This window comes from Pteronotus mesoamericanus, unplaced genomic scaffold, assembly GCF_021234165.1.
Source record: "Pteronotus mesoamericanus isolate MK-2021 breed Mesoamerican mustached bat unplaced genomic scaffold, CSHL_Meso_final contig_74, whole genome shotgun sequence".
In the NCBI taxonomy this organism is placed as follows: Eukaryota; Metazoa; Chordata; class Mammalia; order Chiroptera; family Mormoopidae; genus Pteronotus; species Pteronotus mesoamericanus.
The window spans coordinates 41,852,447-41,868,830 of NW_026555247.1; the positions used below are offsets into that span (position 1 = coordinate 41,852,447).

The 16,384-nt window shown below is 59.1% G+C and overlaps 1 protein-coding gene across 1 annotated transcript in view; it reads right to left on the minus strand.

Annotated features, from left to right (window-relative positions):
* Positions 1-2,482: 2,482 nt before the first annotated feature.
* The window catches only part of FBXO15 (F-box protein 15), a 37,118-nt gene continuing 23,216 nt past the window's right edge, over positions 2,483-16,384 (minus strand). The window contains exons 9-10 of the mRNA XM_054583380.1: positions 8,520-8,644; positions 2,483-2,734 (exon numbers count right to left, since the gene is read on the minus strand). Of these exons, the coding sequence (XP_054439355.1) occupies positions 2,483-2,734; positions 8,520-8,644 (377 nt within the window). The remainder of the gene's footprint in view (positions 2,735-8,519; positions 8,645-16,384) is intronic.

Genomic DNA, 16,384 nt, shown 5'->3' on the forward strand with positions numbered 1-16,384 from the left:
GCCCGGCACCCCTCCCAGGGGCGGCGCCGGTGCGCGAGCCCACGGACTTGCTCGCCTTCTTCAGTCCGCAGGGAGCGCGCCACCCACCGGTGCCCCCGGCAGCTCCAGCTCGCGGGTACCCGTCACCGGACGACCCCCGGCGCAGCGCGCCAGGGCCTTCCCCCTTTTGGTGCTGTCACCTACCCGAGTGTCCGTAAGCTGTGTCCAGGCACCAAGAACCTGTCGGTCTTAGGAACAGCGGCCGACTGTGACGTTTCCGGGCCGAGCGCGGTGGGGGGGGCTGGGGAGGCGGCACAGGCAGGAGTGGGGCCACCGAGGCAGCTGCGGGGGCCCTGGCAGAGGGACGCAGAGGGACGAGGGTCTCCTCGTGGTGAGCACCCAACCTCCGCGAGTCGGGACCCAGCGAGGAGCAGAGGCAGCTGGCGCAGCGGGGGCCACAGAGCCCCGGGGCGGTGCCGCCCTCCGGCCCCTCCCCCGTGGACCCGCCGCTCCTTCCTCTGCAGCCCGAGGCACCTTGTGGCGAGGCGCCCGCAGGCTGTGGCGCTCCTTGTTCCTCCCCACGCCCTGGCCCACCCATCTGAGCCCCCAGGCTTGGTTCTGGCCTGAAACTAGTAGTATGGGTTTGCCAAACGGTGAAGATGAAAAAGTTTTTTGAACACGAAAATGGATGACCTCGGAGGCCTCGGTGCAGGGTTGGGAATCCACGCCCGCAGGCGGCTCCCAGCCTGCTGCCCGCTCTGTCAACCCCGACCCTGGGGACACGGTCAGGCCCTTCGGCTCAAGGTGCCGTCTCTGGCCGACTTCACGTGGGGAGGGCCCGGCTGAGGGGCCACAGGCAGTACCTGGCCCTCGAAGCCGAAGCTGCTCTCCGCCCAGAACAGAGGGCTTGCCTGTCCCCGCGGTCGAGGGACACTGCATTTACAAAGCAGGCGCGGACGTGCTCTGAGACACTAGCAAAAGAATTCTAATAAAGGAGAAACCTCACCACCAAAATAAAAAAGAAAACTCAGCGTCAGGCTTGAAACACAAGATGGAGGCGACATTCCAGGAAGCAGAACACAAGACTGAGAGACGGAAGGTGGAAAAGGTAAGAGGCAGGAAGAGGAAGAGAGCGGATCAGTGAAAGTCACAGGAAAAAACAACAGAGAAAACACCGACAGATTAAAAAGTAATCCCAAACTCAGGTACACAAGTTCTTAGGGGGAAGGGACCCTCACGAATGAAAAAGACCTATTCCCAACGCACATCATTTTGACATGTCCACACCTCAGGAAAGAAGAGTCTGAAAGCCTCCAGAGGGAGAAGAGAAAGAGAACAGATCACATACGACAGAAGAACCACCAAAATGGCATCGCGCACGCCAACAGCAGCAGCACCAGGACACACGCTCCCCAGAAAAGAGTCTTCCGGGTTCTAAGAGGAAGTATTTTCATTCTACGATTCGTACTCACTGGGAGGGGCCAGTGCCCTACGTCCGCTCGTTGGTGACACCATGAAAAGAGCACTGCCCTGTGCTCTGTCCCCAGGGCTCTGCCCAGGACCTGGCGGGGCAGGGGGACGGGGACAGCGTCAGCCACAGGACTCTCCAACTGCTGTCTTCAAGCTCCTCACTCTACACTCACGCCACACACACACCTCTGAAGAGAAACGACAGGGTCACTCACACGAGGAGCACGGGCCAGAGGAGAGGGGATGTCAGCGAGCGCGCCCAGCAGGGGCTGCGCGGCACTTCCAGAAACGTGTCTGAGGAGGACGTCACGTTGGAGATAAAAATATAATCAAAAGTCAATCGGTACAATCCAGAACAAATGTAGAACCAAACCCCTAAAAACCACACGCTCACATACGGGCTACGTCGGTGTGGACCCCGAGCATCCGCCAGGCCTCGCAGCCTCTCTGCGGAGTCTGGCTCCGGCCCGCGTCAGACCCGCTCCGGGTCGCCTCGCCCCAAAAGCGATGGCTCCCTTCTGCCGGCGTCAGGCACGTCTGTCCCCAGGGAGCAGGCTGTTTCACTTTGCTTTACTGAGCACGAATGTGGCTGCCGATGCCACAAGTACAGCGCTTTCTGGTTGTGATCAAACCCCACGGAGCTCACATGTAAATAGATCCTGTCATTCGGGTTCCAACCAGTAGAGAAAAACCTATCCATACAATACACACATGCACACAGAGGCACATGCGTAGGCAGAATGTCTTGTGTTCAAATTGTAAGGGTAGAAGAGAAGGAAATATCTTTTCTCTTTATTTTATGACCTTTCATCGAGATGTGCTATTTTCACATTTTTAAAATTTAACTTAAGCCTTGAAACATTAGCTTTGCAATGATCCGAGAATCGTAATTTCTCATGTGAAATAAGGAGGCATCTCGCAGGCTACTGTTTTATTTTCACTTCCAACACCAAGAACAGACCTGGTCGATCCAAAATAAACAAACAACTAGCCATCTGCCACCCGTGGCTAACCCCCAGCTTCATGCCCCAAGTCAGCGGCCAACCCCCGCCAGCCCGAGGAAGAGCACCAGGCTGACGACGAAGTGCTCCTCCGTCTCCTTGATCCACGCCAGCTCCATGTGCAGTGCGCCCGCCGTGTCCGTGCAGTCGATGCAGGAGGTCTGTCCCACGAAGTGGGGGTCGTCGGGGGGCCTGGGAGACGCTCGCATGCAGACCGGGGAACTGAAACACCAGAAGGGTTTCCCATACTCATCCAGAACAGTTACATCCATTATAGAGCAACTCTACAAAATAAGCACAAACATCGGTAAGTGTGAGGATGGCAAGGCTGCTCCGACCTGGCGGGTCTGATGAATAAACGCGTGAGTGCGTCAGGGAAGCCAACCCGAGGGAGGCGGGAGAGGAGGGCGGCGCTGAGAGAGAACACAGGGACCATTAACTCCTGGGCACAGCTGGCGGGGGGTGCCAGACCGAGCCGCGAGGGTGGGGCGGCCCGTCCCTCGCTGCACCCGTGCCCGCGCCTGTCACCGGCGCAGTGTCAGCCAGTCAGGCGAGGAGCAAAAGCAGGGCAGTGGTGACGTGCACCCCTGCGGCACCCGGGCGCCAGCCCCAAAGTCACAGCCTTCACTGAGCCACCGAGCCACTCGCGGGGAAGAGGAGGCAGAAGAAACGCAAGGCCGCCTGGGCAGGGGCTGGGGTCAGAGGGGGAGGGCGGAGAAGGGTCAGCCCCCCCGCCCGGTTCCCTGTGCAGAAGGGGAGGGTCTGGGAGAGGAAATGTGGAGAGGTCAGGCCCGCGGGGTCCAAGAGGCGTCGCTGGGTGGGGACTCGGCTTGGGGTGGGAGGCAGCACTGGGGAAACCAATCGCCGCGAAGGTTAGTAACGAGCTATATTTCAAGTTCATTTTTAACTGTGGCAAAGCACACATACCAAAGCCACGTTTACATGTGCGTGCACAGCTCACGGGCCCTGCGCGCACACACGGCTGCGCCGCCGCCGCCGCCGCCGCCGCCTGCCTCCGGGGCTCCCTTCGCTTTGCAAAACTGAAATCCTTGACCAGGCTCACTGAACAGCAGCTGCCGCCCCCCGCCCCCGCTCCGCCCCCCACACTCTGTCTCCGTGGGTTTGACTGCGCTGGGCGCCCGTGTATGTGGCCTCCCGCGGGGTCGGTCCTCTGTGTCCGGCTCGCTTCCGTTACCTTCACGTCCTCAGGGCTCGGCCGCGGAGCAGCGGGTGCCAGACGGCCCCTCCTTTTAGAGGGGCGGGGCCATCCCGCCGCCAGGGGTGCACGCTCGCCACCCATGGGCCCCGAGGCCCCTCCCGCCCCGGCCACCACGTGTGATGCTGCTACGACCACGAGCGGGCAATGTGGGCTGTATCTTCTCATGGGTTCTATGTGCCAGGCACCGACCCAAGCAGTTTACATGCATTATTTTATTTAATTCCCAAGGAACTGTGAGCTGACATCGAGGGTGAACTCTTCTAACACCTTTTCAGATACGGCTCATTGTTAGCTGTGACTTCTGCCCTGTGTGTGTGTTTCATTGATTGCAACTTAAACACTTCCTCTCAGGGGTCAGCAGAGGTAGCAGGCACAGCCACGGCGATGCCGAGATATCACGGGTGGACTTGCTCCCAGGCATCCGGACGCGATGAAGCGGGGCCGAAACTGCTGCCGTTTGGACCTGAGCATGACCAGGCCAAAGGTCCTGACCCAAAAATCGGGCATCTCACAGAAATGGAAGGAACAGAGACACTCCACCAGTCAAGGGAAATAAGCCGTTTAGTAAGTGCCGGCCTGTGGAAGGGCCCGAGCAAAGAGCCGGTCCACGGGAACCCCGCCCCAGCCGGCACCGGCACAGGCTGCGCAGGAAGCGCGCCGCCTCAGCAGGGGCGCCCATCGGGGCGGCCCGGGGCCCCCACAGACAGGCCCTCCTCCTGGCGCCTGCCCGGGTCCCGAGCAGCAGGCAGATCAGCCAGGGCATCGCACCCGCTGCTTCCGGCACAGCAGGGACCGTGAGCTCGCAGACGGAGCAGACGGAGCAGACGGAGCAGGGGGGCCCGTCCTCACTGTGGCCTCCCTGCGCCGAGGACAGGGACCAGAGCCTGAACCGAGGGCGCAAGGATGTCTCTGCCCGCGCGGTGGGCCCTCAGCAGGACCGCTGGGGGTGGAGCGCTGGCTGCCTTGGCGACTTCCGGTACCGTGGGGTGGGTGGCCACGGCACCCCGGCCGGTCTCCACCTCACTGTGCTCCATCTAACGACCGGCTCCGCGGTCGCTCGGCTTTCGGACCTGAAGCCCCGGGAAACCCCACCAGCTCAGGCAGCAGCCAGGGCCAGGGCCAGGGCCAGGAGGGGACACCCGTGCGGCAGACGGAGGAGGAGGAGGCGGGGAAGGGATGGCCAAGGGCATCCTAGCCCTTGTCCAGGGTGCGAGGATGCGGGCGTCAGCCCAGGCCTGCAGTGAAGGGCCTGCCCCCCACCCCGCCCGCACTGCCAGGGAAAGCCGGCTGGGCGACCATCGCCGCAAAGCCCTCCCGCTTCCAAGGCCGAGCATCCGCCAGCTCCCTGGCGGCCCGGGAAGCAGCCCGGCACACGCGGGCACTCAAAGCCCTCCCATCGCTCCCCGCAGGCACGGGGCCCCCCACGCTCGCTCCCGCGGGCGTCACCCCCGCAGGAGCCGCCCAGAGCCCCTGCGCAGCGCCAGCCCTGTCCCGCATACCAGGGAGCCCCGTCCCACCAGGACAGGGACACGGACGTGCCACCCTGGGCTTCTCCAGCCCCACCCGCAGCCTCCGAGGCGCGCAGGCCCCCTCCTCGCCCCTCCCGGAACCTCTCCTTCCTCCCCGTCCCAGCCACCAGGCTCCTTCCCCAGGGCCAACCCCTCCGTCCTTGGGGGACAGGGGAGGCAAGGCGGGGGCGGGGGGCGTACTTCAGAGCCGCCTCCGCACCTTCCTCCACTCACTCTCCCCCATCCTCCTCCTCAGGAGAAAGCTGTCCCCACAGCCTCCTCAGTCGGTGCGCCCCACGCGCCGGCAGAGCGCGCCCCGACGTGGCCAGCAGGACCCTCCCGGTGACAGTTTTCCTCTCCCGCTCCCCAGTTACAATGAACTCCTCCAGGCGCGAAACGCAACATCGGGGGCACACAGCGCCTACGCGTGCGGGGACGTCTCGGTCCCTCAAGTGCCATCACCTGTAATCACCCAGGTCACCACAGAGCTCGCCAGCAGACTGGCCAGAGCACCCTTATCGCCACGGGGGGGGGGGCCACGCCCACCGGTGGGTCCCTCAGAACACAGCCCGGGCCGTGCTGGAACACGCAGCTCGGGTGAAAATGGGTGCCCAGCTCCAGGCGGATCTGGAAGTCACATTACAATTGCATCAAAGATGCCAAGGGATAACAGAAAAAAGCACCGGAACAAGTGCAAGGAAAACCTCCATCAGTCCCACTTCTGACGGTCCCGAGGCCGCGCAGACCAGGAGAGGGCTCTGATCTGGCTCCGCGGAGACCCAGCGGGGCCACTGCACAGGCGGCCCGGCTGTCCCCACAGCTCCGCAAACAGCACGGCGACCAGCCGCAGAGCAGTGGTCCCGTGCGGGCGTGTGACCGGCCCTTCAGCCTCGGTCAGCATCTCTAGATGTGTCCGATACCACAGCCTGGCTGCAGGGAAAAGCCAACTGATCTGTTTGTAAGGCGACTTCTTCCACACTGACTCACGGACCACGTGAAATCGCGGGCGCTCAGGCTCCCGCCACCATCCGGCTGGACGGCCCGAGCCCGGGCGTGGGCCGCAGGGCCCGTCCTCCCTGCCCCTCTGCCCCTCTGCCCCTCTGCCGGAGATGACCGTGCGGGAACAGGGGCCCGGAGGCCCTCGGACGGCGTCCTGCAGGCCAGGCGGCGGGCAGGCCCTCGCCCCTCAGCAGCAGCAATGCCGCCGTTTCATTTCTGTCCTTGTGACCGGAGTCACGGATCTGGATGACACGCCTGGGCTCGTTGTAAATGACAGCATTAGGAGGCACCTTCTGCTTCTGCGGTTTCCAGGAGAGGCGAGGGTTTTTGTTTGTGGGGCTGTCAGCGTTTTCTCTCATACGCCCTTGTTGGTAAGAACTCTTCAACTCCGTGAAATTAATTTCTTAAAGGGTATTTCAAGGCTTCAGTGTAGCTACCGGGTTCAGGAAGCTGGAGGGAAAGTCCTGATCCCCATGGCAAACGGCAGGGACGTGACACCTCTGACTTCTGGTCTTCAGCAGCTCCGAGGACAGTTTAGTCTCAACACTGAACCCAAATGCGAAGCGGCACAAAGCGGAGGGGCCCCAGGCACCTGCGCGCTCCCCTCCTCCTCCCACACAAAGCCCCTGAGGGGAGGGCTTTCCAGGGACGGCTGTCGGAGGACAGGCGGTTCACTCCCGCCTGGAAGAGCGGGAAAGCCGGGCTCGGGTCAGGCTGTTTGACTAGAAACCTGTGAGTGTGAGTCACACGGGTGTAGGGGCCTGCGCGGCCGCTGCCCGGAGCCCACCCTGAAGCCACGCCCGCAGCGGCTGGAGGGGGACCCGCTCCGCGCTTGCGGCCGACGCGCTGTTAACCATGGTGCAGCGTGCAGCTCGGTCCGCCTCACATCGCGTCCCACTGGAGACCGGGGCGCACTGACCAGGGCCGCGGGACGCTGTCCCTCCGCACCGGCACCACACGGCCCTCTGAGCCAGGTAACTGCCCGGCCCGCTGTCGGTGACCAGGAAGGGCGGGATGGTTGTTTCCAAAATTATGCTGCCCCATTACGCCTGCTTTACATTCTGCCTTTCCTGGTCCTCCAAGTCTTATTTTGGTCTCCATGTTTTATTTTAGTACATATTTTTATAAACCCGTCTAAACCCATTTTTAAAAATTCAGGTCTGTGGTCTTTCATATCCTTTCTCATGTGATAACCAATCTGTAAAGCACTTCCTTACACCAAGCAGCAAGGGGGTCAGGAGACGACACACTCGGACCTGGACCGCGCGGCGTGCACGGCACGGACCCACCTGTATGCGGTTTCTTCAACACGTTCTGTTAGTGTGTTTCTCTTCCTTATGATTTTCTTTATAACACTTTCTTTCATCCAGCTGACTTTATCGTAAGAATCTCGAACATTAACACATATACTATACACAATCTGTGTTAATTGTCTGTTTCCATAGACAATTAATAGTAAGTTTTTAGAGAGTCAAAAGTTGCATGTGGATTTTCAGCTGCCCACGGGGGCGGGAAATACGGTCGGCACCCCAACCTCTGCGCTGTTCAAGGGCCCACGGCACCTAACAGTGACTGCGTCCTCGAACGCTCAGTGGCAAATGCTGCGCTCGGTCCCTGTCATCGCCACCGACAGTTCTAACAAGGCACCCGCACACGCACAGCCGAGTACTGGGGGCCCTCGGCGCTCAGAGGAGAGTGACCCCACTGGCTGGGAAAACCCTGTTCCCCCCACAGAACAGAGCCGGGGAGCGAAGCAGTCGGGGGGCAGCCCCGGCACCAGAGCTGCGAGAAGCAGCAGAGCCAGGTCGGAGCGCCCGGCCTCGTGCCCCCGCCTGCCCCTCGCCCTCCCCGCCCAGCTTCCCTGACGGCTCCCAGCCACCAAATCAACTCTCCCAGCATGTGGCCAAGTTTCGAGGGAGGTAGAAATTGATTTAACTGTTGGCGGAAACAGTTGCGACCTGGGAGTCATAACTGTGATAAAGGTTGAATCGGTGGGTGAGTAATTAAGACATTTTGAGAAAATGCTGCTTTGCCCGATCCAGCCTGCCGCTCCGCTCCTTCTCCACAAAACAAAGAGAAGGGCTTGGCAGCTGCAGCCAGCCCCCCGCCCCACCACGCACGCGGCTGCAGGTGCCCTGCCACCTCCACTCCCAGTGACACGGAAGGCACTTGGAAGCACTGACCAACACACCCACTGGCGGGCAACAGTTAAAGCACACGCACAACCTTCAGCCGCCAGAGTAATAAATCCAGGACTTCAAAGGCAGCACCGTACACGTGCGTCAGCTGACCTTTTTCATCATTCAGGCGCCGGGCTACTTTAAAAGCGACACCAGCAGTTACCTTTACGCAGCCGTCAGCAATGTCGGTTCTCCAGGAGAGGCCGACCTCCCCGACGAGAGGCAGGTGCTCCGTGCTGTTTTGAAAATGTATCACAGTGAGCTTCACGCGCCCATTTTCAATGCATCCTGGAAAGACGAAACAGCCTCACGTTGCTACGGGCCAGCGCAGGACGGGAGGTCAAGACCCTCCGGGCCTGCCGCTGCGCGGAGGGCCCCCCAGCCAAGCCCGGAGCCCGAGGGCGGGAGCTCGGGGCGCCTCCAGGCGCCCACCGGCAGCCAGGGCTGAGCACCTGCACCCCAGGGATGAGAACTAGCGGGCGCCCTGAAAAAGTGGGGGAGGCGACCCGGGTGAACCTGGACATCCCGTCACGGACAGAGAGGCTGCTAAGGAGGCGAAGGTCTCCTGACCTGAGGAAGCTGTCAGCAGTGCAACAGAGAATGAGAACTGGGGGGGGGGCTGCGCAGGCCGCACCATGGAACACCTGAGAGGCCGTGGGCTGGGAGCAGGGAGGGCGAGTCAGGGCAGGGAGGCCTTGGGGCGCAGGGGAACGGGACACACACGTGGGGCGGACACCTCCACGGCTCCCAGGCAGTCAGCGTCCTCGCCCGCGCTTCCCGGCGAGTGAGGCCAGGGGCCCTGGAGCCGTGCAAACCTCACAAGAACCGCCAGGCCGCCAAGGGCCCGACAGGTCCCAGGCCCACGCACAGTCCGCTCTCCAAGGCCCCGATGTCAGGAACTGCAGGACCTGAGCTTCGCGCGCTGCCCATCCCCCCCCCCAAGTGGCTGTCACGCAGAACAGCACAAGAGCCCCTCCCCTTGATGAAGGACTTCCTCAGAGGGAGGCACCTGGACAAAGGCAAACTGTGAGGCACGGGGCAGAGCAGATGGAAGAAGAATGGAGACTAGCGCGTGTCCTTTGACCCTCGGCTGACGATTTCAGAGGATAAAATAAAACCGAAGCAAAGCTACCTTGGGAGCCAAAGCCCTATTCTAGAAACTCCCACAGCGATCGCACCAAGGGGTGCCAGACGACGGAGTTGAGATCCGCGCTCTCCTGGCAGCCTCCCTGGTGAGACAGCAGGGCGCGGCCCAGGACGGGCCCGCGGGGGCGGAGCACCCTTGCCTGGCGATGCCGCCTCTGCCCGGTCTGGCTTTTGCCCCCAGGACAGAAGCTGCTGAGCCACTGGCAGGACCTGTGCAGCCTCTCCTTGGGCCCGTGAACGCCAAGGGGCACCGCCCTTCCAGGGCAAGCCCCACCGTCAGCCGGGCAGAGCTGGGGGTAGCAGGGAGCAACTGCAAAGCGAGGCCTCGGTGCAGCCGGGAGAACGGCCGCCAATTGGGCTGCGTGCTACTGGGCCCTGCTGCGTCCCCGCCCGGATGTGCTGGGCAGGAGGCGGGGCTGCATTTCCATGTGGTTTGTCCTGGGGACACGGCCAAAAACGGACCCCCAAGTACAGCCGCCAGGGACGCCTGAGTGGCCACGTCTGAGCTAATGAACGTGACGTCCCCGCGGGCGGCCAGGACTGCTGCCCCGGGTCGCTGCCAGGCTCCTCCCCTTCCCCACAGCTGCTGCCGCGCCTGCGGGGTCTCCCAGGGCCCGCGCGGCCTCCTCCCGCCGCCACGGCCACCGCGGGTCTGTGAGCACCACGGGAGGCTCTGCCCGCGTGTGAACAACCCGCACACAGAAGGTTCGTGCGGAAGCATGTGCGTGGAAAACGGGGGATGGTTTTGAGTGCTTGCTGTGTACAACCATTGTGTTAAGCACGTCATGTACAGTAGCTTAAAAGACTACTCTGGAAGAACACCTTAAAATAACACAATTAACTAGGTATTACAGTTTTCTGGACCCCCAGGCAGGAAAGCTACGCAAAGAGAGGTTAACGGTACCTTGCCCACAGTCATACTGCTGGCGAGGGGCGAAGACAGGATTCAAACCTTGTTCTGGGTCTAGAGTCCATGGGACAGTAGATCAAAACATATACAAAAAGGGGAAACAATCACCTATTAGTTTAAATACTGAGAGTCTATAATGTGGATTAAATTTTCATGAAGTGCTTCTGTACTACTGCCAATTGAGAAAAATCTACAAATTAGCAAAGTAAGTGGAGATCACTCTCGGCTCCCCAGAATGCTCGGCGATTCCTCTGTTGGTGAGGCCTGCACTCTCCCTCACCCATCCCCCCAACCTCCTTATTACCAGGTCCCGAGTGACCCTGGTCCATTCACGGACAGCTCACACGCCCTCCGTTGAACCCGTGTCCCTGACGCCATTCAGAAGCAACCCGAAACCTAGCCTCTCCGTAAGACCCTCCTGCTCACTGGAGGCGCAGGGAAACGTGCCCGCGGCTCACCAACCAGGCCCCAGGGACCTGCCTCGCCAGCACGGCCGTGGGGGCCGCAAGGACCGCATTCCACACCTGCGCAGCCACGCGCCAGCGGCACAGCCGTAGCCAACCCCTGAGCCAGGAACGGACACACCCAGAAACAGCTTCGTGGAGCTTTGGGAAGACCAATGGGACTGATAACAAATACCGGCATTACAGGGTGGATTATTAGGTCAAAATAATTCAGTGAGGAACAAAGTCTTGTCACAAATGGCGCAAAAAGCAATTTGCTATTTATATGGGAAAGTAGAATGAACCTCAACCCTGAGCTTGCACATCACACAAGCACGAATCAGGACGGACCACAGAACCACACGGAAAAGCTAAAACTGTAATAAGAAGGAAGGAAGGGAATAGTACCTCCACAACCCGGGGTGTGAAAAGCTTTAAAACAGGGGGGGAAAAAAGAAAGAAAGAAAACAATAGCCATCAAATTTAAAAAACTGATAAATTAGATTTCATTGAAATGAGAAAATTCTGATCATTAAAAGATATCATTAACAAAATGAATAGCAAGCAGGAGAGTGGGACAAAGTATTTGCAAAACCTGTATCTGAAAAAGTATGGGTATCCAGAACACAGAAAGAACTCCTAAAATTCTGAAATAAAGAGACAAACAACTCATTTTTCACAAAGGCAAAAGACTTAAGACATACTTCAATAAGAAGATAGCAAATGACTAATAGGCACATGAAAAAGTACTTAGCATTACTGGCCATCAGAAAATGCAAACCAAAACCACCGTGAGCTACCAGCCTACAGGAGAATGGCTAAAACATAAAAGACTGATGACATCGAACGCTGGTCAGAACCCGGAGCAACAACAACGTTCATACATTGATAAAGAGTGTAAAATGGTACAATCATTCTAAAAACAAGTCTGGCATTCTTATACATAAAAATGTTTGGTAATTTGTCATACATAAACCAGCCCTAAGCCCTAACAATTCCAAGCCCTAAGCATTCAGCCAAGAGAAATGAAAACATAGGTCCACCAAAAAGACTTTCATCAGAATTCCATAGGAGCTTTATTCCTAATAACCCAAAGCAGAAAACCACCCTGACTTCCGGTCCCTCAGCAGGAAGACGGGCGAGCCAACTGTGGCACGTCCAGTTGGGGGACACTGTCACCAGTAACTGGGAATGACTAGCGACACTCACAGCAGCACAGATGAAACTCAAAGTCATTTTGCTGAAGGAAAAACATCAGGACACCAAGGGATACAGTAAAAGAGCCCAGAAACAAGAGTACACACGGTGGCTCAGCTGGTTGGAGCATCGTCCCGTAAAGCGAAGGACTGTGGGTTCAATTCCCGGACAGGGCTCATAACCGGGTTGCAGGTTTGGTCCCCCGCTGGGGCGCATAGGACAGGCAACCGATGGATGGTTCCCTCTCACATCGATGTTGCTCTCTCTCCCTCCCTCCCCGGGGGCTGGCAGCACCTCTGACCTGCACTGACCTCTTCCTGCGCAAACGCCTCCTGTGCACATGGAGGCCTTGGTGGTCCTGAGCTGTTTCTGCAGCTTAGACCTGGCTCCTCAGGTAACCTACAGCCCTCGGGAAGGGAGGCCACATCTTCCATGGGGCATTCGTGGCCCTTCTGATAACATTTCTCACTTCTCAGCCACGATTTGAGAGGCAGAACCCCCTGAAGCCGGGACGAGACACAGGCTGGGGGGGGGGGGGGGAGAAGCCCGAGGGGGGACTGAAGGAGGGGGGGCCCTGGCCCACCCTCTGAGGCCAGCAGCGCACAGCGAGCGTGACAGACACCAGCTCAGCTCTCACGTGTATGCGTGAATCCCGGGTAAAGAGGCGGGGAGACCCCATAAACTCAAAAACATGCGCCACAGAGTAGAAACAATTTAAAGCTGCAGAGACCTGATGCTACAGAGGAGGAACGGACGACAAGATAGTATAGTCATTAGCGTCCAGCGGTCAGAGGTGGCCCTTACTCTTCAGGACAGGAAGTCTTTAGTGCCCCCCCCCGCCCCCCCGTTCCTTTAGGTCTCAGACAGGATGCTCCTCGAGGCCTGTGCAGGTCTTTTCTCTTTTTATCACCCAATTGTTTTCAGATACCTGTTATTTCCCAAACCCCAGCTCTACAGGCAATTTAAGTAGCTATATACACTCATAGACATAGATCAGGGAAGATCAAGAGCGAGGCACCCTCTGAACATGACGAGGATCAGAGCTCTCTTCCATGTGTTTGTTTTATAAGCTGCGGGAGTCCAATGAACTGGAGAGACTGAAAACAGGACGCCCACACCTCGGGGCGGGGCGGGGGGGGGGCCGGGGGGTGCCCTGCCCTCCCGCGGCCGCGCCGGCGATGTTTCGAGTCACGGGGCCTCCGCTTCTTTCAGAGTGACTGGGGTCCCCACAGGCCACATGTGCTGGTCGTATTGGTGACAACTCGATTTTCAAGAGAACAAAGTGTATACTTAGACTCTTTAAAAATGCACTGTTCATTATCAATAGTTGGAAAACAGCTTTTTCTATGGACGTATTTAAAGGCTGAGACTGCTCCTTTCACAAGACCTGCGTTTATCTCCCACGCCTGCCTCGGGACCAGCTTCCTGTCGGCCGAGTCCGTCCCAGCACCGATTATTTCTCCGGACTAACCCCCCGACAGTCTGGCCGCCGCACGCCGGCTTTGCTCCTCCAGCGCCGAGGACACGCCCGAGCCAGGCTCCGGGCCGCTGACCCCTGTTCCCCGGCCACAGGCCGGGTCAGGGCTGAGTGCCTGACCCGCCCAGAGCCGAGGAGACGGCCGTGAGGCTGGGGGCGGGCGAGAGGCCACTCTCGGAAAGGGCAGCCCCGGTGGACACGCACCCGCACTTCTCCCCCCCACCCCCCACCCCCCCACCGAACGGCCGATCGCCCGAGGCGCTGGCGAAGCCCCGCCAAGGTGAGCGGCGCTGCGGTTCTCGGCGGGGCCAGGGTGGGGGGGGGCGGCGCCCCAGACACGGAACGGGCCCTGGGGGCGGCGCAGGGGGGCGCTGGCAGCGCGGCCGGGACTGCGGGCCCAGGAGAGGGAAGCAGGAGGGGGCGCGGGGCCAGAACGAGCGCAGACCCTCTGCCGCGCGGGGGGTGCGGGGGCGTCGTGGCGGACGCAGCTGGGGGCCCAGGCGCGGCTCCGCACCCCGCGAGCTGGGGGCGCGGGCCCGACCCCAGCGGACGCGCGCGCGCAGACCCGCAAAGGCCGCCCCTTCGCTTTCTCAGACTTATCTTCCCCAAACTGCTTGTTTTAAGTGAGAGATTCTATTTCCACGGCCGCCTTAATAAGTATCTGTGAAAAACCCACAATATCTTATTAATGTTTTTGAAAACAAAAATCTAAACAGAATAAGAAACTCCTGTCCTTCCTTTTAATGATTAAGAGAATCTAACTCACCGAAGAGACACAACCAATCAAAACTGGCGGTCACAGCTGGGACAGAAGTCGGGGTCCAGAAGGGCGGGAAAGGGGGACGAGGGCTCCTGGCGCGGTCGCAGAGCCCCGCGCTCCGCTCGCCTGGCGCGCGCGACGGCAGAGCGCGCTCCGGGGGCGGGATTCCGGCGGCGTCCGAGGGGGCCCCGCGGTCACGCAGCCCCTGCCTGCCGGCCAAGCACGGCCGCCCGCGGGCTCGGGCAGGGTGCGCGGGAGGCCCCGCTCCGGGCGCTGCGGACTTCGCGCCTTACGGGCCACAGGCGCGCAGCGCAGGGAAAGCGCGCCCACGCCGCTGGCGGCCAGGCCGAGGGATTCGCCGTCCAATTGTTCTGCGCGGTCACCTCCCCGACGGGCCCGCGCTGTGTCTAACGCCTTCCTGTGACGATAAATGCCCGGAGGGCACAGGCTGACCTCGAAACACAGGGAGGAATTAGTACCCAGCATCCAAAGGAACAAAAAAGCCACCTGTTTTCAGAATCAGTAAAAATGAGATAACGTGCTACCTGCCAAACACATCTAAAACAAACTATAAAAACTTTAAAAGAATTCCTTAAAGAGAGGTTGTACGGGCTTGCGGGCTGCCAAAGAGCTGACCACCCCACGTTCTGGTAGAAAAGGAAGTTTCTAGGACTCATAACTTCTTTTATCCCCTCAACGTTTCCTATTATGCCTTAAAGAGTAAGCATTGAATATTTATTATTTAATCAATACTCTAATGAGAAACAAATTGCCAACAACTCTACAGAATACAGAGTGACTCTAACAAACAATAGAAACATAATCTAGGAGAACTTTCTCACAATGGCAGCCAGAAAATGAAGTCTCAATGAGCAGAGGGAGGCACAGGGCCTCTAAGAAGGGACAGTCCTCCCGACTTCAGTAAACAGAGAAGGCGTCCCAAACCCTACGTGAAAATCTATCAGTTCCTTCCAAATTAACGTGCATATTTAACACAAATCTGATCAAAATGCAAGTGAGATATTTTAAAATCTGACCGAGTAATTATCAAAAACATCTAAAAGACTAAATGGATGAAAATAACAAAGAAGTCTGTGATACAAGTTCAATAGCAACACGTTCTATGTCAGGAGAGGGATGTGTATTTTCAGAACAAAACACCCAGGTGCAACCTGAGCGTGTTGCCCGGCGGGACTCGTGGAGCAGGGCCCAGGCGTCGGCACCAGGAGCACGAGCCCGAGGGGGAGGGCGTGGGAAGCCACAGGCTAGACCGTAGCTTCACATTAACAAAAGGAATTTTGGTTAACATGGACGTGCATACAATTCACAGAACCTGCGAGGGAACCAAAACAACACAGACCAAACCACAGGGCCAAAGACAAAACAAAGAAAATACCTGCAAAGGACCTAATGCCAATAACTCCTATAAACGTCCAAGCTGTGGAACCCGTCAAACAGAAACAACAAGGAGAGGACCACCGCTAGAAAAGACATGTAGGAGTCAGGACAGGAGCGGCAGGCAACACAGGCCGAGCGCCCAGGAGGCACTCCCGGCTGCCTCGCCTCCGCCCGCCACGAGTCCTGTGCGGCGGGTCCTGGTGGCACCCGTTCTGCAAGCAAGGACACCGACGGCCCAGGGGCACAAGCCCAGGAGAGGCAGCACTGAAGCTGGACCCCATGAAGACACCCCCTGACCAGCCGACCGTGGCTGCTCTGATAACCATAAAGCTCTGCTCTGGGCGACCGAACACCCAAAGAGGCGAGCGAGTCTACAGTGCTTGTCCCCACCGCCTCCCGCATCGCCAGCCGCTTTTCAAAGCGATGCCCACGCTGACAGGGCCACAGTCGGGAAAACAGCGACCGGCCTCGCCTGCCTTCGGGGGGCAGGTCGCCCATCACAATGAAACCGAACAATGGGGTGTCACCCAGCTTTTCCGGACCAGACTTTCGAGACTATTTAGTGACCCGGGAAAACGCTCCCCGTGTAATTGGGAGAGGAAGGAGCGGGCATTGTTCAACCAGCGCGGTCCCCAGGTACAAATACCTGAAAACGGACCAAAACGTGCACAGCAGGTGCCGGGTGTCTGTCATGTGC